Here is a 24,124-nt window from a genome sequence, read left to right as displayed (position 1 = left end):
AACCAGCCCGGCAACCACTGAACACATCCCGACAACCAACCCGGCAACCACTGAACACATCCCGACAATCAACCCGGCAACCACTGAACACACCCCGACAACCAACCCGGCAACCACTGAACACACCCCGACAACCAACCCGGCAACTACTGAACACATCCCAGCAACCAACCCGGCAACCACTGAACACATCCCAACAACCAACCCGGCAACCACTGAACACACCCTGGCAACCAACCTGGCAACCACTGAACACATCCCGACAACCAACCTGGCAACCACTGAACACACCCTGGCAACCAACCTGGCAACCACTGAACACATCCCGACAACCAACCTGGCAACCACTGAACACATCCCAACAACCAACCCGGCAACCACTGAACACACCCTGGCAACCAACCTGGCAACCACTGAACACATCCCGACAACCAACCCAGCAACCACTGAACACATCCCGGCGACCAACCTGGCAACCACTGAACACATCCTGGCAACCAACCCGGCAACCACTGAACACACCCTGGCAACCAACCTGGCAACCACTGAACACACCCCGACAACCACTGAACACATCCCGACAACCACCAAACACATCCCGACAACCACCAAACACATCCCGGCAACCACAGAACATCTTGCGGCAGCACCGTACATATCCAAACAACCTCTGAATACATCCCAGTGACCACTGTACACATTCCCATGACCATCTAGGTATGGGCACTTAGGTCATTAAAATGTCATGAACAGACGTGTAAGTAATCAGAAATGCTAATGAAATGCTGGCCTTTATATTTCGAGCACTACAATACAAGGAGGGTGAAGTCAGGCTTCAGCTATACAGAGCCCTGGAGTTACTGTGAGCGCGGTGTAGATTTACCAGGATTATCCCTGAACTCCAAGGGTTAAATTTCAAGGAGGGGGTAACACAAACTAGGGCAGGAATTTAGAAGACTAAGCGGTGACTGGATTGAAGGTTTCACGATATTAAGGGTAACAGGGTAGGGTTAGATAGAGAGAAACCATTTCCGCCGGATGGGGAGACTCGGGGCAGAATCGGTAGCTCGCCGTGCGGGCAGGCGCCCGGCCCGGCCCGATCGGAGGCGAAATCGCCCAGTGAGAGCCCCAACGCCATCCCGCGCCCACGCGATATTTCGGTCGACGGGCACAAGCAAAAGTCAGAAGCGCGCCCGCCGACAATGAAGAGGCCAGTTAGTGTCATTAAAGCTGCAATTGTCTCCGATTTTTCACCCAGCCAGTTGGGTTGGCGGACGAGCGAATCGGTCAAGCGGCCTTTGCATTCTTCATGAAACCTCATCCAAGGGCGGGATGAGGTTTCCGTTATTAAATTTTTTTTAAAAAAAATCTATGGACAGCATTTTTCTCACGTCTTTGTTCTGGTGACCGTTTGGGATGCTTGGACATTTTTTTTTCTCTGATTTTAAAAACTTCATTTAATTGTTTCCAAGTCTTCAGCTCCCTGAGGCAGCTCTCTGCCTTCGGGGAACTTTCATTCAGCTCTCGCCCGCGCCCACATCAGCGCCCGTCCTCCTCCCGCTCCCACCCCGGCAATTTTTATTGGCCGGCCAGCCACGAAATCGGGGTCGGGGGGCCAATCGCAGTCAGCGGTCCCGCACCGCCCGTCAACCTAAAACTTCTGCCCAAGGCTAGGGGGCATGATGAATGATGGAACAGGCTCGATGGGCTGAATGGCCTCCTCCCTGCTCCTATGTTCCTAAGTCCCTAACTCAGCAACTGCTAAACACCTCCCAGCAACTGCTGTGCATATCCCGGCAATCACTGAACACATTCCGATAAGTATCCCAGTGACCACGGGGCTGACTCAGCAGCTACCGAACACATCTCGGCAAATTTTCCGGCAACCGCCGAGCACAGCCTGGCAGCCACACAACACTTCTCGGCAAACCATCCTGGCAAACACTGAACACAATCCTGGCAGCCATCGTCAGTCCTAACAACAGACAGCGGTATGACAGGCCAAGCTCTGCTGGCAATGTTGCAAGTCAGAGGTAGGGCAGAACAGGCAAAGAACAGGATGTACAGCACTCAAAATAGGTACCTACTAAGTAACAGAGAGCTGGGGTTAAGTTATAGGTAGGGATCTAATCTAGGGATTTGGGATGGGGGGTGGGATTGATATACAGAATAACAGAAACCCATGAATGAATTACAGGTTGGGATCTAATCTAGGGATTTGGGATGGGGGGTGGGATTGATATACAGAATAACAGAAACCCATTAATGAATTACAGGTTGGGATCTAATCTAGGGATTTGGGATGGGGGGTGGGATTGATATACAGAATAACAGAAACCCATGAATGAATTACAAGTAGGGACCTAATCTAGGGTTTTGGAAATTTATATATGGAATGAAAAATTCCCCCGAGTGGATTACAGGCTACAATCTAATCGAGGGGCTTGTGAATGAAATAATAGATGTCCATGAATGAGTTACAGGCTGAAATCGAATTGGGCAGTTGGTGGGGAATATTAATAGAACAGATTCCCATCTCCCTCAAACACTCCTTTCAGTGAGGTATCAGTAATTAATTAGTCTAGAATCTCATCAAGGTTTATATAGAATGATGGGAGTCTTGAGAGTGAGTTTCAGACTGAAATCTAATCGAGGGTCATAGATAGGAAATAAAATCTCATGAAAGAGTTACTGACTGGAATCTAATTGAGGAGTTTGAGAGATTTATATACAAAATAATAGATGCCAGACAGAGGGTTCCTGGCTGGAAACGAATCAAAGAACTCAGGTAGTTTACAAACAAAATAACGGATATCCACAAGTGGCTTGCAGGCTGGAAACTATTCATGAGTTGAGTGGGATTTATATATAGAATAAAATGTACTCGGGAATGAATACAGGGTAGAATCTAATTGAGGGTTTCAGGAGGTAATGCATAGGATAACAGGTACCAAGGAATGAGTTATATGCTGCAATTTAGTCGAGGGTTTTAGGGGATTTAGATATAGAATACAAGAAACCTGTGAACGCTAATAGAGTTGTTAGTGGGGTTTATAGATAGAATAACATAGGAACATAGGAGTAGAAATAGGTCATTTAACCCTATAAGCCTATTCCACTGTTCCGTGAGATCGTGGCTGATCTGTCATCTGACTCCATACGCTCACCATTGTTTCATACCCCTTAATATTTTGGTTAACTGAAATATGAAATAGGAACAGGAGGAGGTCATTCAGCCCATCAAGCCTGTTCTGCTATTCAATCAACATGGCTGATCATCTACCTCAATACCACTTGCCCGCACTATCTCTGTATCCCTTGATGTCATTAGTATCCAGAAATCTTTCAATCTTTGTCTTGAACATACTCAATGACTGAGCTTCCACAACCCTCTGGGGTAGAGAATTCCAAAGATTCACCACCCCCTGAGTGAAGAAATTCCCCCTCATCTCAGTCTTAAATGGCCTACCCCTTATTCTGAGATTATGTCCCCTGGTTCTAGACTCACCAGCCAGGGGGAACATCCTATCTACATTCACTCTGTCATGCCCTGTAAGAATGTTCCAAGTTGCAATGAAGTCACCCCTCATTCTCCGAAACTCTAGGGGATACAGACCCAGTCTCCTCAATCTCTCTTCATAAAACAATCCCGCCAATCCAAGGATTAGTCTGGTAAACCTCCGTTGCACTCCCTCTATGGCAAGTAAACCCTTCCTTAGATAAGGGGACCAAAACTGTACACAGTGCTTCCAAACTGAAAGCCATCAATTTATCTCAGGTTTAACATGAACAATTGACCCAGCATCAACTACTGTCTGCGGAACAGAACTCCAAATTTCTACAGCGTTTTGTATGTTGAGGTGTTTCCTAACTTCATCGAAGGTCCGGCTCCAATCTTAGGACCAGGGGCAGAATCTCACGGCCTCCCCGCGGCAGGTTTGGTGCTGGGTGGGCGTTCAATCGGGCAGGAAGAGGGTGGGGCGGGGGTGCCCTGTCACCTTCCTGACTCCACCCTAAGTCCGTGACACCCTGCCCGACGACTGAAGCGCTTAAAGTGGGCAATTAATGCCCATTAAGGGCCTCATCCCCATCACTGATCATGTTAACCCGCTGGCAGGAGGGCGGTTTGCCAATGCAGGGAGCAGGACAAGCAAATTCTGTTGGGGTTGCTTGCTGGCTCCTGGCGGGGGGGGTGGGTGGGGTGGGGGTCCCGCGTTCAAAGGCACTCAGTGCTTGATCTAGAGACGCAGCATTGAGAATGGAGTTGACGGGGTGGGTGGGGGAGGTGGGCGCTGAGAGCCAGCCCCCTACCCTTGCCCCCTCCGGCCATCACTCAGTCCTGGTCTGGGATCCAGCGATGATCCTCGGCCCCGGACGGGTGTCATATCGGCAGCAGTCGCCAACTTGGCCAGCAGCTCTCACTGTGGGGGGGGAGGATTTCCGCCCCTGGGGTCTTTGATGTCGGGGGAAGACTCGCCACTGGCCCACCAAGTGCATGTGAAAAAAAAAAGGGGTGGGCCTTGCCTGAAAGAGAGGACGGGGGGGCTCTCACCAGCTCTCCAGACAAGACCCCTGTCACCTCCACAAGGTTCCAGCCTATGTCCCCTGGTCCTCGACTCCCCAAGCAACAGAAGTAGTTGTTGAGGAAGAGTCATACGGACCACAAACGTTAACCCTGTTTCTCTCTCCACAGATGCTGTCAGGCCTGCTAAGTTTTTCCAGCATTTTCTTATCTTATTTCAGAAATAGTTTCTCTCTGCCCCATCAGCACCCCCTTAATATCTTGAAAACTTCAATCAAACCATCCCTTAATCCAGCTATCGTTCTGGCAAATCTACACCACATGCTCTCCCAGGCCAATATATCCTTCTGAAACTAGGATGTTGCCGGGTCTTAAGGAGTTGAGTTACAGGGAAAGATTAAACAGGTTAGGACTTTATTCCTTGGAGCGTAGAAGAATGAGGGGAGATTTGATAGAAGTTTACAAAATTATGAGGGGTATAGACAGAGTAAATGCGAGTAGGCTCTTTCCACTTAGATTAGGAGAGATAAACACAAGAGGACATGGCTTTAGGGTGAAAGGGGAAATGTTTAGGGGGAACATTAGGGACAACTTCTTCACTCAGAGAGTGGTGAGAGTGTGGAACGAGCTACCATCTGACGTGGTAAATGCGGGTTCACTCTTAAGTTTTAAGAATAAATTAGATAGATACATGGATGGGAGAGGTCTGGAGGGTTATGGACTAGGTGCAGGTCAATGGGACTAGCGGAATAATATTTCGGCGCAGACTAGAAGGGCCGAATGGCCTGTTTTTCTGTGCTGTAGTGTTCTATGGTTCTAAAGTGTGTTCGTGGAGCTGAACAGAGTACCCAAGGTGTGGTCTGACTAAATCTTTGTATACCTGTAGCACGACTCCTAGCCCCTTGTAGTCTAGTTTTCTAGATATGAAAGCCAGCATTTTTTGATTATTTTCTGTACTTGTTCATGAGATTTTATGACCTACGTACATGGACCTCCCCACCACAAGCATCTTTGGACTTTTATTATTCCTAGCTTTTCAACACTTAGAAGGTACCTTGTTCTATCAATGTGGATTAGCTCACATTTGCCTACATTGAAATACATTTGCCACAGTTTTGCCCATTCATTTAACCAATCACTATCTCTTTGTAATTTTTTTTCAATGTCTTTAATTCTACCCATAAAGTCTTCACTGCCTGCTTACCTCTTGTTATATCATCTCTTGTCATTGAAGTAATTTAAAGTCACTTGGTAGTACAGAACTCTAGTATTGCCAATAAAACAGACATGTGTTGAAGCTTTTTGTCTTGCACTCATCAGGACAGGTGCAAGAATTCCAAATTTCAAAGGGAATAACCATTAACACCGCATGAGAAAAGGTGCTGATTTGTTGGCAAGTCGACTCTGATTAGTCGAGACTTTGCCATGGCGAATTCGGCAAGGAGCTATTGCCCCCATGCTTTTGTTCAATTCAAAAACTGTGCAATTTCTGGGCATATTCCTTTTGCCTGCAGAGACCAAGTCCCTGTGTATGAATACATGTAGCTTCTAGCAAGCGCAAGTGAGCCACATTGTGAGCCCGACTGATAATCTTAAATTGGTTGTTGGTGTAATTCTTAGCACACTCGGGATTGTTCAGCAAGTGCTGTCCAATCATGGAATCACGTCTGATGTTAGACATTATGTTCAGTGCTTAGCAAGCATGGGCTGGTTGAGTGCAATCAGCGCACTGCCTACTGTGAAGAGCCGAAAGGATGTGATGTTTGATACGATCCACCAGTACGGCCTATGTACCTGTTATTACACTGGCACTGAAATTATCCTGCATTATTCATTTGTGTGGTAAGCAGAATGCCTTTTTGCTTTGATGGCAGCATCCAGTTAGCGGAGGGTACTACTCATGTTGTTACTGCACAGTAGCAGCGTCAAACTGCTAGCTTCACCTGTTGCTCAAATATTTGAGATACCTTACCCTTCCAGGGCAATTTGACATAGATTGGGCACTTTTCAGGTCCGAAAAGTGGTGGCCTTAAGCTCATTCGTGAATATCCATGATACACAGCGAGCAATGGTCTGATCAAGGTATCCATTATCCCCCGGGATAGTGGGTTTATGTGCCCTACTTCGTACAGTGAGCAAATGGCTCAGGCCTTATTTACGAGATTACCGATAAGGCCAACCTTAAAGTGTGTGGAGCTGTAGGAATCCCAACAAACATATTGACCAGCGATGGTGTGATGTCAGGTACGTAGGCCGTACGTCTCAACAACTGCTGGATCGTATCAAACGGCACATCCCTTTGGCTGTTCACTATAGGCAGAGTGCTGACCGCACTCAACCAGCCCATGCTTGCAAAACTCAGAATATAATGTTTAACATTAGATGTGATCCCACGATTGGACAGCACTTGCTGAACAATCCCGAGTGTGTTAAGAATTATACTAACAACCAATTTAAGATTATCAGTCGGGCTCACAGTGTGGCTCACTTACACTTGCTAGAAGCTACATATATTCACGCGCAGGGTCTTGTCCTCTGCAGGCAAAAGGAATATGTCCAGGCGTTGTGCCAATTTTTCATTTAAACAAAAAAGTGGGAGACAATAGCTCCCTGGTGCATTCTCCCGTGGCAACACCTTGGCCAGGCAGAGTCAACTTGCCAACAATTCAGCAACTTTTTCTCACGCAGTATAAGTTGTTGCTCCCATTGAAATTTGGCACTCTTGCATCTGTCCTGATGAGTGCAAGACGAGAAGCTTTGACAGCATGTCTCCTTTTTCAGAAATACTCCAATCATTTTATCCTTAATCAATCATTTCAGTCCTTCCCTCTACAGGGTTCTGTATCCTTCCTATAGACCTTATTATCTGCTATATTCAGTTCATCATCCTGACCATCTTGCAGCTATGTCTCAGTAACGGCTATCATGTTGTACCCGCCAAGTTGAATTTGCACCTGCAATTGATTCAATTTGTTCCATATACCCTGTGTGATTGTGTAAAAGAACACTTATTTGGACCACACATTCTAACCTTTCCTTCTGCTCTAATGTCGTGCTCACGCTTCTTATTTCTCGCACTCAATGTAACTATATCTTTTAGTTTTCCCTTCACATGCAGCTGTTGAAACACAATTTCTGACTGTTATGCTATTCTCTTATTTTTCATTTGTTTTGGAATTAGTATTTATTCGGCCTTTAGCACCTGACCCCTCACCCCCATTTCTTAGTTTAAGGTCCCTGGGTCAGATTCCAATAAAACTAATAGGTACCCAGGAGTGAGTTATAATCTGGAATCTAATTGAGGAGTTTGGGGTGGTAATCATGGAATAACAAATAGTTGGAGAGCCTTTGGTGGTTTTGTATAACAATTAGCTGAGAGTTAGTGGGTTTAAATACGGAATATCAGGTTCCTGTTAATAAGGGCTGGAAATTAATCAAGGAATTTGGTGCGTTTACATATAGAATTGACACTGGCCATTAATTACTTGGAATCTCATCAGGGGGTTTGTGTGGTTTCTATATAGAATAATGGGGAGCTGGGAATGAGTTACAGGCTGGAATCTAATTGAGGAGTTCAGAGAGATCTATATAGAGAATAGCAAATGCTTGAGAGTTACTTACATGCTGCAATTTGACCAAGGGGTTCAAGTGATTTATGAATAGAATAACAGATAACCATGAGTGAAGTGGCTGGAATCTGATTAAAGGATTGGTGGGGTTTATGCTGAAAAAATGGATATCCGGGAGTGAGATACAGACTGGAGTCAAATAGAGGGTGTCAGGGGATTTATATGTAGAATTAGAAATACTCCTTAAATAAGCTACAAGCGGGGATCTGATTCAGGGGTGGATTATATGTAGAATAACGAATACCGGGAGTGAGTCACAAGCTGCAATATAATGAATGGAATTGGTGACTGTATGGACAGAATAACAGGTACGCACCAGTGAGTTACAGGCTAGAATAGGAAATAGAGCAGTTTATATACAGAATAGCGGATACCTGGGTGTGAGTTACAGGCTGGAATTTATTTGAGGAGTTTGGTTGGTTTAAGAATAGAATAATGGATACAATGGAGTATGGAATGTGGGTTAGAGCCAGAATTATACCCAAGATGGATAATGTACCCTGCCCCCGGAGGGAAGTTGGTCGTTGGATTACCTGGCAAGGGGTGGGGGGGTGGCGGGGGGAGGTGGGTGTACAACACAAAGAGGACTACGGTCACTGGAATGGCTGGAGCGAATTTCACACACGCCCCCATTTCTCCTTGTACCCAGCTGAATGAAAATCCCACCATCGGTTGCAGTTTATTAATGCATTGTTGGGTTCAGTTACAGCTTCTCCTACATCGCACATCTGCGTAAAGAAATAAAAAATATTCCAACTCCGTAGAGTTACTGAAGAACAAAAGGGAAGTAGTTGAACGGCCCCTAAAATCTGCTTCTCCAACCTTCCATTGTAACGACGCCCACATCATAAGTATTTGAGCAGATTTGTTTCATGTTCAATAATTCAACTCCTCCCCCTGCACCACCCTCTCTTCTCTTTATTCTTTCATGGGACGCGGGCATCACTGGCAATGCCAACATCCCTAATTGCCCTTGAACTGAGTGGCTGGCTAGGCCATTGCGGAGGGCAGTTGAGAGTCAACCACATTGTTGTGGGTCTGGAGTCACATGCAGACCAGACCGAGTAAGTACGGCAGATTTCCTTCCCTAAAGGACATTAGTGAACCGGATGGGTTTTCACGACAATCGATGCTACTTTCATGGTCACCACTACTGAGGCTAGTTTTATAATCCAGATTTATTAATTGAATTTAAATTCCACCAGCTGCCGTGGGCCTGGGCCTCTGGATTGCTAGTCCAGTGACATGACCAACTTCGCCACCATCTCCCCCTTTGGACATGCTCTGGCCACAACCCCCCACCCCTCCCCCCAGAATGTTCCAGCACCCACCTCCTGACAGCTCTGGTGGAACCGCTGCAGCTCCCATTGGTCACTCAAACGCACCAACCAATCGTGAGCCAGCTTGTAATTATGTTGGCTCCTGAAAAACGAGATGGAAAATGGTCAGGTCCTGTTCTGGGAAAAGGCAATCTTCAAAATCATCAACATAAATCAGCGCAGAATCCAGCGATAGCAACAATCTACATAATCCCTGTATTTAAGCCCTGGTATCACTCTGGTGAATCTTCATCCAAGTTATTGATAAGTGTGGTGAAAAGCTGAGGTCCCAGTACAGATCCCTGGTGAATGCCACTTGTCACATCCTGGCATTCAGTGTATGCACCCTTTCTCTCCAATCTCTGTCTCCTATCCTCCAAATGATTACCATGTCACAAGGTTGCCTCCAATTCCATGCATTTCCACTTTTGCTAATTTCTTACGCAGAACCTTATCCAATGCCTTCTGGAAGTCCCATGTAGAAAACACACTACCCTGTTCACCATGCTAGTGACCTCCTCAAAATACAAACATTAGGAGCAGGAGTGGGCCATTCAGCCCCTCAAGCCTGCTCTGCCATTCAATAAGATCATGCCTGATCTGATTGTAGCCTCAGTGCGACTCTCCTACCTACCCCCGATAACCCTTGCTTGTTAGTCAAGAATCCATCTACCTCTGCCTTAAAAATATTCAATGACCCTGCCTCTACCGCTCTCTGGGGAGGAGAGTTCCACAGACTCACGACCCTCAGAGAGAAAAAAAGATTTCCTCATCGCCATCTTAAATGGGAGACCCCTTATTTTTAAACTGTGTCCCCTAGTTCTGGTCTATCCCACAAGGGGAAACATCCTTTCAGCATCTACTCTGGTCAAGTCGCCTCAGGATCTCGTATATTTCAATCAGATCATTTCATTCTTCTAAACTCCAATGCATACAGGCCCAACCTGTCCAACCTTTCCTCATAAGGTAGAGGACGTGACCCGCCCGGTACAAATCTATGCCAACTCTCTATGCTCAACTCATACTTGTCCCAGTTTTCACTGCCACTGATAATATTTCCAGGAACTGCCCAGATCTGTAGTTCCCTGCTTTCCCATTCCTTCCTTGCTGAAATCTTGGTGTGGCATTGGCAAATGTGCAGTCCAATGGCACATTCCTGAGCCTTAGAGAACTTTGCTAAAATTATAACTAACACATCAGCAATATCCCAACCTGTTTATTTCCTTGTTGCCCAGTATAATCTCACATATCTCTTCTTAATGGACCTACATTGCCCTTCACCAGTCCCTTTAAATACATTACTAAAAAATATCTTACTGTTAATTTTGAAATCTCTTGCAGTATTTTTCCCCATACTCCCTGTCATTATTTTCTCTGCTTCACTTTGTTGCTTTTTATCTTTTTATACAGAAGCTAATCTGGATCAATAGAGGTGTTTTCAGATAAATGTTACTGTAGATTTGTATTAGAAGGTGTTGGTGAACATACAGTTGAATACCCAGTGCTCAATCAGAAAGCTTTAAGATTTATACAGACACAGTAATAGAAATGTTGCAATAAGAGTTTACCATTAATTGGCACCTTTTTTAATCATTCTTTAATGGGATGTGGGCGTCGCTGGCTGGGCCAGCATAGTTATTTCCCATCCCTAGCTGCCCTTGAGAAGGTGGTGATGAACCCTCTTCTTGAACCGTTGCAGTCCATGTGGGGTAGGCACACCCACAGTGCTGCTAGGAAGGGAATTCCAGGATTTTGATCCTGTAACAGTGAAGGAACGGAGATATATTTCCAAATCAGGATGGTGAGTGACTTGGAGGGGAACTTGCAGATGGTGGTGTTGCCTTTGCTCTACGATTATGAGGACGTAAGAGTTGAATGTTGCCGTACCTGCTGGTGATGGACTTGGTTTGGTCTCTGATCTTCTCCAGGTAGATATTGCCACCTTTCACCAGCTGCCCACCAGCCTCAACCACGGTGTTGATCTTCTGCAGGTTTATTTCCAACGTCAGCAGGAAATCTCGGTGCTTCTTGATTGCTGCTTCTGCTGCCTCCAGCGACATGGGTAGCTCGAGCTGGGCCAACACTGACTCCTACAAACAGAATTAACAATCAGAAAGTATCACGGCACTAAAGAAAAGGGAATTCACAATCCCCGCATGTTAACAGAGATGGATCAGACCTCCGCTTCACCAATAGGAGCAATGAATCTCAACAGTTACCATCATGTTCCTAGGTACATCGCTTTGTGAGAAACCTTCGTGGTCTCGGTCCATCTTGTTTTTTATTCTATCCCGCAATGTGAACATTGCTGGCTAGGCCTGCATTTATTGCCCTTCCCTAATTACCCTTGAGAAGCCGGTGGTGAGCCGCCTTCTTGAACCGCTGCAGTCCGTGTGGTGTACGTACACCCACAGTGCTGTTAGAAAGGCAGTTCCAAGATTTTGACCCAATGAAGGAACGGCCGATATATTTCCAGGTCAGGATGGTGAGTGGCTTGGAGGGGAACTTGCAGGTGGTGGTGTTTCCATGTGTCTGCTGCCTTTGTCCTTCTAGGTGGTAGAGTTCACAGATTTGGAAGGTGCTTTGGATTTGGAGCCTTGGTGAGTTGCTGCAGTGCATCTTGTAGATGGTACACACACTGCTGCCACTGTGCGTCGGTGGTGGAGGGAGTGAATGTTTAAGGTGGTGAATGGATCAAGTGAGTTCCTTTGTCCTGGATGGTATCAGACGCTGAGACTCGATGCTGACCCCAATATCAGACGATAAGCCTCGATACCAACCCCGACATCATACAGTGAGACTCAATACCGACCCCACTATCAGACAGTGAGACTCGATACTGACCCCAATATCAGACAGTGAGACTCGATACTGACCCCACTTTCAGACAGTGAGACTCGATACTGACCCCACTATCAGACAGTGAGACTCGATACTGACCCCACTATCAGACAGTGAGACTCGATACCGACCCCACTATCAGACAATGAAACTCAATACTGGCCCCACTATCAGACAGAGAGACTTGATACCGACCCCAGTAGCAGACGATGAGTCTCGATATCGACCCCAATATCAGACGTTGAGACTCGATACTGATATCGTGTTCTGGGCAATGACAATATTTCCGAAGCTCTTTCTGCCATTCCCAGAGATGCTGTTCTCAGAATCCCTATGTAGCCACGAGGCTTGGTTGGTTCATTCACCAGGAAAGCCCAGGCCACGAAGCAGGCTGTCTTGGAGCTGGGGAAATTCCCCAGGCCGGTGGGTAATGTGATAACTGAGCTCATGGACGCTGTACAGGTGGCACTGAGCTCAGTGAGCGGAAGGTGATCATCACGCTGAAGAGAGAGAGTGGAAGCAGCAGTGTACATTATAGTTCAGAAGGTGGTACACATGAGGTGGAAGAATTAATGAGCCAAGTACCTTGTGAAGATACTGCATGGGGAGAGCTGCAAACTGTGAATGATTGAGCCCAGAGTCAGGGTAGGCCCCTGTTGGAGAATCATGGGTGCTAGGGATTCTACAAGAGTGTGGTGAAAGAAGGGAAGCCATTCTTTACAGCACCACCTGGATTAATGAAATGATTAAGAGATAAGCAGTTTTGGCTATTTCTGGAACAGTCACTGTGCGCTACAAATTGTTTTTACGTGTATATTGATTTCATTCTGCTTGCCACAGACCCTGGTCATCTCTTCATTTTGTGTAAATAAACCTTGTGAAAAATAACAGCATTGGTCAGAGAGCCAGAGCTGCCAACCAGGCAATGCTTTCCCTGGGGCTCAGGTGTTTCAGCAGGCTCATGGGATTCTAGGCTCTCAGGCAAGCCTCATTATGTATTCTTGGCTGAGAGCCCAGAAATCCATTAGGGTACTAAAACACCTGAGCCCCAGGGAAAACACTGCTTGATTGACAGCTCTCATTCTCTGACCTCTCCTGTCAACTGCACAATGTTTATTTACACAAGATAAACAGGTTTCAAGTGCTTGCAGTTTCTGCTATTGATACTTTAAAGGGTCTGAATGATTGATACTTTTATTGGTCAGTTGTAAAAAAAAAGCTTTAATAAGTGGAAAGTTATCAATGAATGACTTTTTTTAAAAGCTTTTTGTACACATCCTAGTGTCAGTATAGTGTTCATTGTTTCCATACAGTGTATGGTGGGGGAATGGGCATGGAAGTGCCGCAGCTTGGCATGGGGGGCCATAGGGGTGAGTGGGGGGCATAGCTTGGGATGGGGGTGGTATGAGAGGCCAGAAGGGGCAGGTAGTAATATCTGTAGCTCAGTCCCTTGAGAAAGGCAGATGCCGGGAATTATTGCTCAGGACTCTCTGTGCCCCAGTGCTGGGGCCAGAAACCTCCATCAGGTACAGGGCATGTCTCCAGAGGAGAGGTCTCATTAGCCCTGAAATGTATGAACAGGTTATCAGTTTATTCATCTCATGCCTGTTTGTGGGATCTTACAAATTGGGAGCGGCGTTTTTCCTCCATTGGAACAATGACTACACTGCAAAAATATTTAATTGGCTGTGAAACCCTTTGGGAATTGTAGGAATGACAGACCTTACTTGCTTTAATTGTCGTAATTAATATTGTCCATGCACTCCCCCACCCCCACCACCCCCACCATAACACCCCCTCACCCCCGCCCTGCCTAGTGCTCATTGCCTGTCGGGATAGGCTCCGACACCCCACCACCCTGAATTGGATCAAGCAGTTCTGGAAAAGTGAGTGAGTGAGAATATTGACCCCATGTGCACTTTGTACAGCTGAAGGCAGGTTTTGGTGGGTCCTAGATACCAGAAACCAGAAACCTGAGCTGTCCAATCCTGTAGTCAACCATTCCCATAATCCCAGGGGAAGAAGCCCAGGACATCCCAGGAAGACACAGGATTATCCAGTGATGGTTACCAGGGTTGTGACATCAGCGAGGGCCTTCAGGGAGGCCCATGACACCTGCTGCCATTTCTGCAATGGACACCTCTTCTCCAGGAATCCCCCCCGCCCCTCACCTCCCAAATGGAGTGCACTGGAAGATCACTCATTTCATAGAAAACTGTTTGAGTGAATGTCCAGACCCTGGGCAGGTATACATGCCTCACAAGTCAACTAAATAGGGGCCCAGTCAGACAGGACGCCTCTAAGGCACGTTCTCACATGCTCTCAGCTACAGTTTCAATCTTCAGACGCCCAGGCAAGATGCTGAAAGCTTGGGATAGACTCACTCAACTGCCACGTCACACTCTGGGTGACTCAGTGTTCATCAGATTTAATCTGGGATAACCCATTGTACATCACATTTCCTGCTAGGGTGCTGATTGTTCACCCCTGTGCTAATCTGGGATGTCCTATTCATCACCACCGTTACACTGCGGGGTGCCTGACCTTCAGGAGTGGTACATTCTGTGCTGATGTACGAAGTGTAATTAGGGACCCGTGTGTAATAGGCTTGAGGACTACAACGCACAGCTTATTATTGGCTGGCATCGGAATCTGATCAGAGTGTCGAGGGACAGCAGGTCAGAGGGCAGGACGGAGGGAGGATGGAGAGCAGGACGGAGGGAGGATGGAGAGCAGGACGGAGGGAGGATGGAGAGCAGGACGGAGGGAGGATGGAGAGCAGGACGGAGGGAGGATGGAGAGCAGGACGGAGGGAGGATGGAGAGCAGGACGGAGGGAGGATGGAGAGCAGGACAGAGGGAGGATGGAGAGCAGGACGGAGAGAAGGACAGAGGGAGGACGGAGAGCAGGACAGAGGGAGGATGGAGAGCAGGACGGAGGGAGGATGGAGAGCAGGACGGAGGGAGGATGGAGAGCAGGACGGAGGGAGGATGGAGAGCAGGACGGAGGGAGGATGGAGAGCAGGACGGAGGGAGGATGGAGAGCAGGACGGAGGGAGGATGGAGAGCAGGACGGAGGGAGGATGGAGAGCAGGACGGAGGGAGGATGGAGAGCAGGACAGAGGGAGGATGGAGAGCAGGACGGAGGGAGGATGGAGAGCAGGACGGAGGGAGGATGGAGAGCAGGACAGAGGGAGGATGGAGAGCAGGACGGAGGGAGGATGGAGAGAAGGACAGAGGGAGGATGGAGAGCAGGACGGAGGGAGGATGGAGAGCAGGACAGAGGGAGGATGGAGAGCAGGACGGAGGGAGGATGGAGAGCAGGATGGAGGGAGGACGGAGAGAAGGACAGAGGGAGGATGGAGAGCAGGACGGAAAGCAGGACGGAGGGAGGATGGAGAGAAGGACAGAGGGAGGATGGAGAGCAGGACGGAGAGCAGGACGGAGGGAGGATGGAGAGAAGGACAGAGGGAGGATGGAGAGCAGGACAGAGGGAGGATGGAGAGAAGGACGGAGGGAGGATGGAGAGAAGGACGGAGGGAGGACGGAGAGCAGGACAGATGGAGGATGGAGAGCAGGACAGATGGAGGATGGAGAGCAGGACAGAGGGAGGATGGAGAGAAGGACGGAGGGAGGACGGAGAGCAGGACAGAGAGAGGATGGAGAGCAGGACAGAGGGAGGATGGAGAGCAGGACAGAGGGAGGATGGAGAGAAGGACAGAGGATGGACGGAGAGAAGGACAGAGGGAGGATGGAGAGAAGGACGGAGGGAGGATGGAGAGCAGGACGGAGGGAGGATGGAGAGCAGGACAGAGGGAGGATGGAGAGAAGGACAGAGGATGGACGGAGAGAAGGACAGAGGGAGGATGGAGAGCAGGACAGAGGGAGGATGGAGAGCAGGACAGAGGGAGGATGGAGAGAAGGACGGAGGGAGGACGGAGAGCAGGATAGAGGGAGGATGGAGAGCAGGACAGAGGGAGGATGGAGTGCAGGACAGAGGGAGGATGGAGAGCAGGACAGAGGGAGGATGGAGAGCAGGACAGAGGGAGGATGGAGAGAAGGACGGAGGGAGGACGGAGAGCAGGACAGAGAGAGGATGGAGAGCAGGACAGAGGGAGGATGGAGAGAAGGACAGAGGATGGACGGAGAGAAGGACAGAGGGAGGATGGAGAGAAGGACGGAGGGAGGATGGAGAGAAGGACAGAGGGAGGATGGAGAGCAGGCCGTCGGAGAGAAGGACAGAGGGAGGATGGAGAGAAGGATGGAGGGAGGATGGAGAGCAGGACGGAGGGAGGGTGGAGAGCAGGACGGAGGGAGGATGGAGAGCAGGACAGAGGGAGGATGGAGAGCAGGACAGAGGGAGGATGGAGAGCAGGACAGAGGGAGGATGGAGAGCAGGACAGAGGGAGGACGGAGAGCAGGACAGAGGGAGGATGGAGAGCAGGACGGAGGGAGGATGGAGAGCAGGACGGGGGGCAGGACGGAGGGAAGGACGGAGGGCAGGTCAGAGGGCAGGTCAGAGGGCAGGTCAAAGGGAAGGGCAGATGGCAGGACGGAGAGCAGGGCAGAGAGCAGGCTGGAGGGCTGGCTACTCACCTGGCTGTTGAGGAAGGCTGCAGCCTGCCTGACGTCTCGTAGGAAGAGGTGGTAAATGTGAGACTGGAGCAGCACCTGCTGTCTGCACTCCCACATCTGCTGCAGCTTCGTCCAGCCAACCTGCAGCTTCTGTAGCCACTGCTGAATGGATAGGAGGGGAAGTTCGGCCTCATCCAACGACACCAGCTCGTTCACGGCCAGGATCTTCTGGTAGTCCTCTTCGTGTTGGCTAATTTCCTCTTTCAGCGCTTCATGGTGCCTGAGGAGAGCCTCGGCCTCCCCCAGGGTATTGGGCAGTTCCTCGGACACGGTCTCGGCCTGAGTCTGGGCAAGCCACGACAGGAAGCTATCCAGATCCTGGATAAACTGCTGCAGCTTGCTGGCGACGCTCAGGGAGTCCTCGCAGCCTTGCAAAGCTTGCTTCAACTGCTCCCACTCCTCACTGATTTCCTCAAACTGGATAAGGATTTCCATAGCCTGGCCTGGGTGGGCAGCTGCCAAGCTCTCTGCCTCCAGCTGCAGGCCGATCAGCTTGGGCTCGATCACGGCGAGCGCCCCCTCCATGGTGGACAGCCTTCTCTGGAGAGCAATCACTCCGCCGAGGTCATTGCCAAGATACTGCGTCGACTCGATGGCTTTCCGCTTCTCACCAATCTGAGACTTGATCTCATTACACTCCAGCAAGTAATTCTGAATACACAGCAGGGAATTATTGGTCTCCTTCTTGCTTTCAACCATGTGCACAATCTGGCCCCACCTGCAGAAGGAACATAATTAACATTTACTAAATATTCCCCTCGCTGAGCAATTGAGAATCATGGCCCCAAAAGTGGATGGAACCTGGACTGTGTTCATCTGGCCCAAGCAGGCTCTGGACCCAACGGTACAAAGCTTCACGCACGGTTGGGTTGCTGCCCATTGGTTTTGCCCATCCTACTGGAGTGCTGCTTTGGTCAGCGTTAGATTGCTTCAGTTGGAGTTTGATGAGAGAGGGACTTTTAAGGATTAATTTCTATCCAAAGTCTAATCTTTCTCTAATTTAGCAACTACCTAAAAGCTGCTCTTTGGGTTGGAAGAAGGTGAGTTTTAGTCCAGCTTTAAAACAGGGTCTGCGTGCAGCTGCAGTTAGTTAATTAGTTTTAACAGGTTTTCAGAAGCTAGATTCAGGCAGCATAAAAGCAAGCCATCTACAGTGCTGCCTTGTCTGCACTGGAGTGCTGCTTTGGGCTGCATTAGAGTGCTTCAGTTTGGGTTTGGAGAGAGAGGGAGTTCGGTGAAGAGGGAAGGAGGAGTCCTTTCATTTTCTACCTTTCCTCAGCAGGAAGAGCGGCGATCTTGGCAAGTAGGACCTGGTAAATATTTCTTCTGTCTTTAATATTCTCTAAGCTAGAGGAAGAAAAAGTAAAGGGAGTGATTTAAGGGTATGTCATGGCAGGGTAGCTTGGCCAAGGGGGATGCTCCGCCTTTGCAATGTGGGAAGTCAGGGGCACTTCCAGTGTCCCAGGCGACCATGTGTGCAGGAAGTGTCTCCAGCTGCAGCTTCTCAAAATCCGCATTTCAGAGCTGGAGCTGCGGCTGGAGTCACTGTGGAGCATCTTCGTGGATAGCATGTACAGTGAGGTGGTCACACCACAGGTAAGGAGTGCAGAGGCAGAAAGGGAATGGGTGACCGGCCAGACAGAGTAAAAGCACAAGGCAGATAGTGCAGGAGTCCCCTGGGTCCATCTCCCTCTCTAACAGATTTCCCATTTTGGATACTGCTGGGGGAGATGGTTTCTCAGGGGAATGCAGCAAGAGCCAAGTCCGTGGCACCACAAGTGGCTCAGCTCCTAAGGGGAGGAAAAAGAGTGAAAGACCGACAGTGATAGGGGATTCTATCGTAAGGGGAACAGATAGATGTTTCTGCGGCAGCACACGTGCCACCAGGATGGTATGTTGCCTCCCTGGTGCCAGGGTCAAGGATGTCACTGAACAGCTACAGGACATTCTGAAGGGGGAGGGTGAACAGCCAAAGGTCGTGGTCAATATCTGTACCAATGAAATTGGTAAAAAGAGGGATGAGGCCCTGAAAGCAGAATATAGGGAGCTAGGAAATAAATTAAAAAGCAGGACCTCAAAGGTAGTAATCTCAGGATTACTCCCAGTGCCACGTGCTAGCGAGATCAGGAATAGGAGAATAGACCAGATGAATGCATGGCTGGAGAGATGGTGTAGGAGGGAGGGATTTAGATTCCTGAGGCATTGGGACCGATTCTGAGGAAGATGGGACCTGGACAAGCTGGGTGGGTTGCACCCGAGCAGGACCAGGACCAATATCCTCACAGGGATATTCACTAGTGCTGTGGGGGGAGGGTTTAAACTAGAGTGGCAGGGAGATGGGAACCTGAGCAGGAAGACACAAGACAGGGAAACAAAAATAGGAATGAAAGGCAGAAACGTAGAAAGCAAAAGTGGAAAGCAGAGGAAATAAGGGCTAGCAGCAAATAGGGCCATAATACAAAAAAAATGTGTAAAAATGGTAAAAAAAAAGGCAATTCTAAAGGCTCTGTATCTGAATGCATGGAGCATTTGCAAAAGGTAGACAAATTAACAGTGCAAATAAATGTAAACAGGTACGATATGATTACGGTTACAGAGACATGTGTACAGCATGGTGACCAAGGCTGGGAACTGAATATCCAAGGGTACTCGATATTTAGGAAAGACAGGTAAAAAGAAAAAGGAGGTGGCGAGGCATTGTTAGTTAAAGATGAAATCAGTGCGACAGTGAGAAAGGGTATCAGAAAATCTAGATGTAGAATCAGTCTGGGTGGAGCTAAGAAGCAACAAGGGACAGAAAACATTAGTGGGAGTTGTCTATAGGCCTCCAAACAGTAGTGATAAGGTAGGGATGGTATTAAACAGGAAATTGGAGATGCATGTAACAAGGGTGCTACAGTAATCATGGGTGACTTTAATCTACATATAGACTGGGCAAATCAAATTAGCAATAATACTGCGGCGGATGAATTCCTGGAGTGTGTACGAAATGGTTTTTCAGATCAGTACATTGAGGAACCAACTAGGGAACAGGCTATCCTAGGTTTGGTATTGTGCAATGAGAAGGGGTTAATCAATAATCTTGTTGCACAGGGTCTTTTAGGGAACAGTGACCATAACATGATAGAATTCCTCATTAGGATTTCCGATCTGAAACTAGGGTCCTAAACCTTAACAAAGGAAACTACGAAGGTATGAGGCGTGAGTTGGCTAAGATAGATTAGGGAACTTCATTAAAAGGACAGGTAGATAGGCAATGGCTAATATTTAAGGAAGGAATGTGTGCATTGCAACGGTTATACAAAAACACAACAGGGAAATGGCCCAACCATGGATGACAAAAGAAATTAAGGACAGTATTAGATCCAAAGAGTAGTCATATAAAGCTACAAGAAAAAGTAGCAAGCCTGAGGATTGGGAGCAGTTTAGAATTCAGCAAAGGAGGATCAAGAGATTGATTAAGAGGGGAAAAATACGGGATGAAAATAAACTTGCAAGAAACATAAAAGCGGACTGTAAAAGCTTCTATAAGAATGTTAAAAGAAAAAGATTCATGAAGACAAATGTAGGTCCCTTACAGTCCAAATTGGGAGAATCTATAATAGAGAACAAGGAATTGACAGAGCAATTAAACAACTACTATAGCTCTGTCTTCACAGAGGAAGACACAAATAATTTCCAAGAAATACCAGGGAACCAAGGGTCTAGTGAGAAGGAGAAATTGAAGGAAATTAGTATTACTAAAACAATAGTGCCGGAGAAATGAATGGGACTGAAAGCCGACAAATCCCCAGGGCCCGATAATCGACATCCCAGTGTACTAAAGGAGGTGACTATGGAAACAGTGCATGTGTTGGTTGTCATCTTCCAAAATTCTGTAGATTCTGGAACAGTCCTAGCAAATTAGAGGGTGGCAAATGTAAGCCCACTATTTAAAAAAGGAGAAAGGGAGAAAACAGCGATTTACAGGCTGTTTGGCCGTGGTAGGGAAAATGCTGGAGTCTATTATAAAGGATGTGATAACAGGACACTTAGAAAATATCAAGGGGATTAGACAAAGCCAACATGGATTTATGAAAGGGAAATCATGTTTGACAAACCTACTAGAGTTTTTTGAGGATGTAACTAGCAGAATAGATAAGGGAGAACCAGTGGATGTGGTGTATTTGGATTTTCAGAAAAAAATTGATGAAGTCCCACATAAGAGGTTAGTGTGTAAAATTAAAGCACACGGGATTGGGGGTAATATATTGGCATGGATTGAGAATTGATTAGCAGAGGAGACACAGAGTAAAATAAATGGGTCTTTTTCGAAGTGACAGGCGGTGACTAGTGGGCTACCACAGGGATCAGTGCTTGGGCCCCAGCTATTCACAATATATATCAATGACTTGGATGAGGGAACCAAATGTAATATTTCCTAGTTTGCCGATGACGTGGTGGTAATGTGAGCAATGAGGAGGGCGTTCAGAGGCTTCAAGGTGATTTAAATAGGTTGAGTGAGTGGGCAAAGTACATGGCAGATGCAGTATAATCACAGAATCTTTACAATGCAATAGGATGCCATTCGGCCTATCAAGTCTGCACTGGCTCACTGAAAGAGCATTCTACCTAATCCCATTCCCCTCCCTTATCCCTGTAACCTTGCACATTCTCTCTTTTCAGATAGCAACTCAATTCCCTTTTGAATACCTCGATCGAACCTGCCTCCACCACCATTTCAGGAATTTCGTTCCAGACTCCAACCACTCTCTGGGTAAAAATATTTTTCCTCACATCACTTCTACTCCTTTTGCCCTTTATTTTGAATCTGTGCGCTCTAGTTCTTGATGTACTCTTGAGTGGGAAGTTTGTCACTATTTACCCTGTCCGTACCCTCAGGATCTTGAATACCTCTATCAAGCCTCCTCTCAGCCTTCTTTTCTCCAAGGAAATCAGACCCAGCCTCTCCAATCTATGCTCATAGAGACAGTCCTTCATCCCGGGAATCATTCTTGTGAATCTCCTCTGTACTCTCTCTAATGCCTTCACATCCTTCCTTAAGTATGGCACCCAGAATTGGATGTAATACTCCAGATGAGGCCTAACTAGTGTCTTAAACAAGTTTAACATGACTTCCTTACTCTTGTACTCCACGCCCCTATTAATAAAGTCTAAGATACTATATGCTTTCTTAACTGCTCTCTCAACATGCCCTGCCACATTCAATGACTTACGTACATATACACCGAGGTCCCTCTATTCCTGCATCTCCTTTAGAATTTCTCTATTTAGTTTATACTGTCTCTCCATATTCTTCCTGACAAAATGAATCACCTCACACTTCCCTGCATTGAACTTCATCTGCCATTTGTCTGCCCAATCCACCAATATGGCTATGTCCTTTTGAAGTTCAAGACTATCCTCATCACAGTTGACAATGGTTCTAATCTTCATATCATCTGCAAATTTTGAAATCATGCCCTGCACACCAGTCTAGGTCATTAATATATATCAAGAAGAGTAAGGGCCCCAACACTGACCCCTGGGGAACTCCACTACAGATCTTCCTCCAATCTGAAAAACAGCCATTTATCACTACTCTCTGTTTCCTGTCACTCAGTCAATTTCTTATCCAAGTGCCTACTTTCCCTTTTATTCCATGGGCTAGAATTTTGCTCACAAGTCTGTTGTGTGGCACTGTATCAAATGCCTTTTGAAAATCCAGATACACCACATCAACAGCATTGCCCTTATCAACTTTCTCTGTTACCTCCTCAAAAAACTCCAGCAAGATAGTTAAACATCATTTTCCCTTAATGAATCCATGCTCACTTTCCTTAATTATCCTGCACTTGTCTAAGTGATTATTGATTTTGTCCCGAACTATAGTTTCCAGAAGTTTCCCTACCACTGAATTCAAACTGACTGGTCTGTAGTTGCCAGCTTTATCCTTGCTCCCCCTTTTGAACAAGAGTGTAACATTTGCAATTCTCCAGTCCTCTGGCACCTCCCCTGTGTCTAAGGAAGACTGGAAGATTATCACCAGTGCCTCTGAAATTTCCACTCTCACTTCCTTCAGTATCTTCGGATGCATCTCATCCGGTCCTGGTACCTTATCAATTTTAAGTAAAGATAACCTTTCTAACACCTCCTCCTTCTCAATTGTAAAGCACTCGAGTGTACCAGTTACCTCCTCTCACCTCAGCCTGGGTAGCATCCTCTTACTTTGTAAAGACAGATGCAAAGTACTCATTTAATACTTCCGCTACTTCTCCTGCCCCCATACTCAAATCTTCTCTTTTATCCCTAATTGGCCCTACCCTTTCTTTTACCACCCTTTTATTATTTACATGCTTATAGAAGACTTTGGGATTCCCTTTTATGTTAGCTGCCAGCCTCTTTTTGTGCTCCCATCTTGCTTTTCTGATTAGTTTTTTCACTGCCCCTCTATTCAGCCTGATTCTCCATTGTATTTTCTACCTGACATTTGTCATACGCATGCTTCTTCCTTTTCATCTTCACCTCCATCTCTCTCGTCATCCAGGGTGTTCTAGATTTATTTGTCCTACCTTTCCTCGCAAAGGGAATATACCTTAACTATGAAGGTAGCCCATTGTTCAACCACCGCCTTTTCCGCCAACATTTGATTCCAACGCACTTAACTCAGATGCATTCTCATCCCATCGAAGTTGGCTTTCCCCTAATTAATTGTCCCTGCTCTGGATTGCTTCCTGTCCTTCTCCGTGGCCAATCTAAATTTCATCCACTTTGGCCAACTCATTCCCCAGAACCAGGTCCAACAGTGCCTGCCCTCTCATTGGACCAGAAACATACTGCTGCAGAAAATTATCTTGAACACACTCCAGGAACTCTCGCCCTTCATGTCCCTTTGCACCATTCCTATCCCAGTCTATATTTGGATAGTTGAAGTCCCCCATGATAATTATTCTGTGATTCTTGCACCTCTCTGTAATTTCTTTGCAGATTTGTTTCTCTAACATCCTTTCCACTAGTTGGTGGTCTATATACTACAGCGATCAATATTATTGCACCTTTTTCATTCCTTATCTCTAGCCAGAGAGATTCTGCCCTTGACTCCTCTGGGGCATCCTCTCTCTCCAGTACTGTGATCCCATCCTTAATCAATACTGCCACTACCCCTGCCCTCAACCTTTTCCTCCTTTCCTGTCGCTCCTA

At 47.2% G+C, this 24,124-nt stretch overlaps 1 protein-coding gene across 1 annotated transcript in view; it reads right to left on the bottom strand.

The window, feature by feature from the left end:
• sptbn4b (spectrin, beta, non-erythrocytic 4b) overlaps positions 1-24,124 on the bottom strand; it is a 320,876-nt gene that overhangs the window by 129,629 nt on the left and 167,123 nt on the right. The window contains exons 15-17 of the mRNA XM_078533196.1: positions 16,907-17,663; positions 11,358-11,560; positions 9,483-9,573 (exon numbers count right to left, since the gene is read on the bottom strand). Of these exons, the coding sequence (XP_078389322.1) occupies positions 9,483-9,573; positions 11,358-11,560; positions 16,907-17,663 (1,051 nt within the window). The remainder of the gene's footprint in view (positions 1-9,482; positions 9,574-11,357; positions 11,561-16,906; positions 17,664-24,124) is intronic.

The sequence above is a fragment of the Cetorhinus maximus genome, chromosome 32, assembly GCF_964194155.1.
Source record: "Cetorhinus maximus chromosome 32, sCetMax3.hap1.1, whole genome shotgun sequence".
In the NCBI taxonomy this organism is placed as follows: Eukaryota; Metazoa; Chordata; class Chondrichthyes; order Lamniformes; family Cetorhinidae; genus Cetorhinus; species Cetorhinus maximus.
This window is presented reverse-complemented; position numbering and strand designations above follow the sequence as displayed.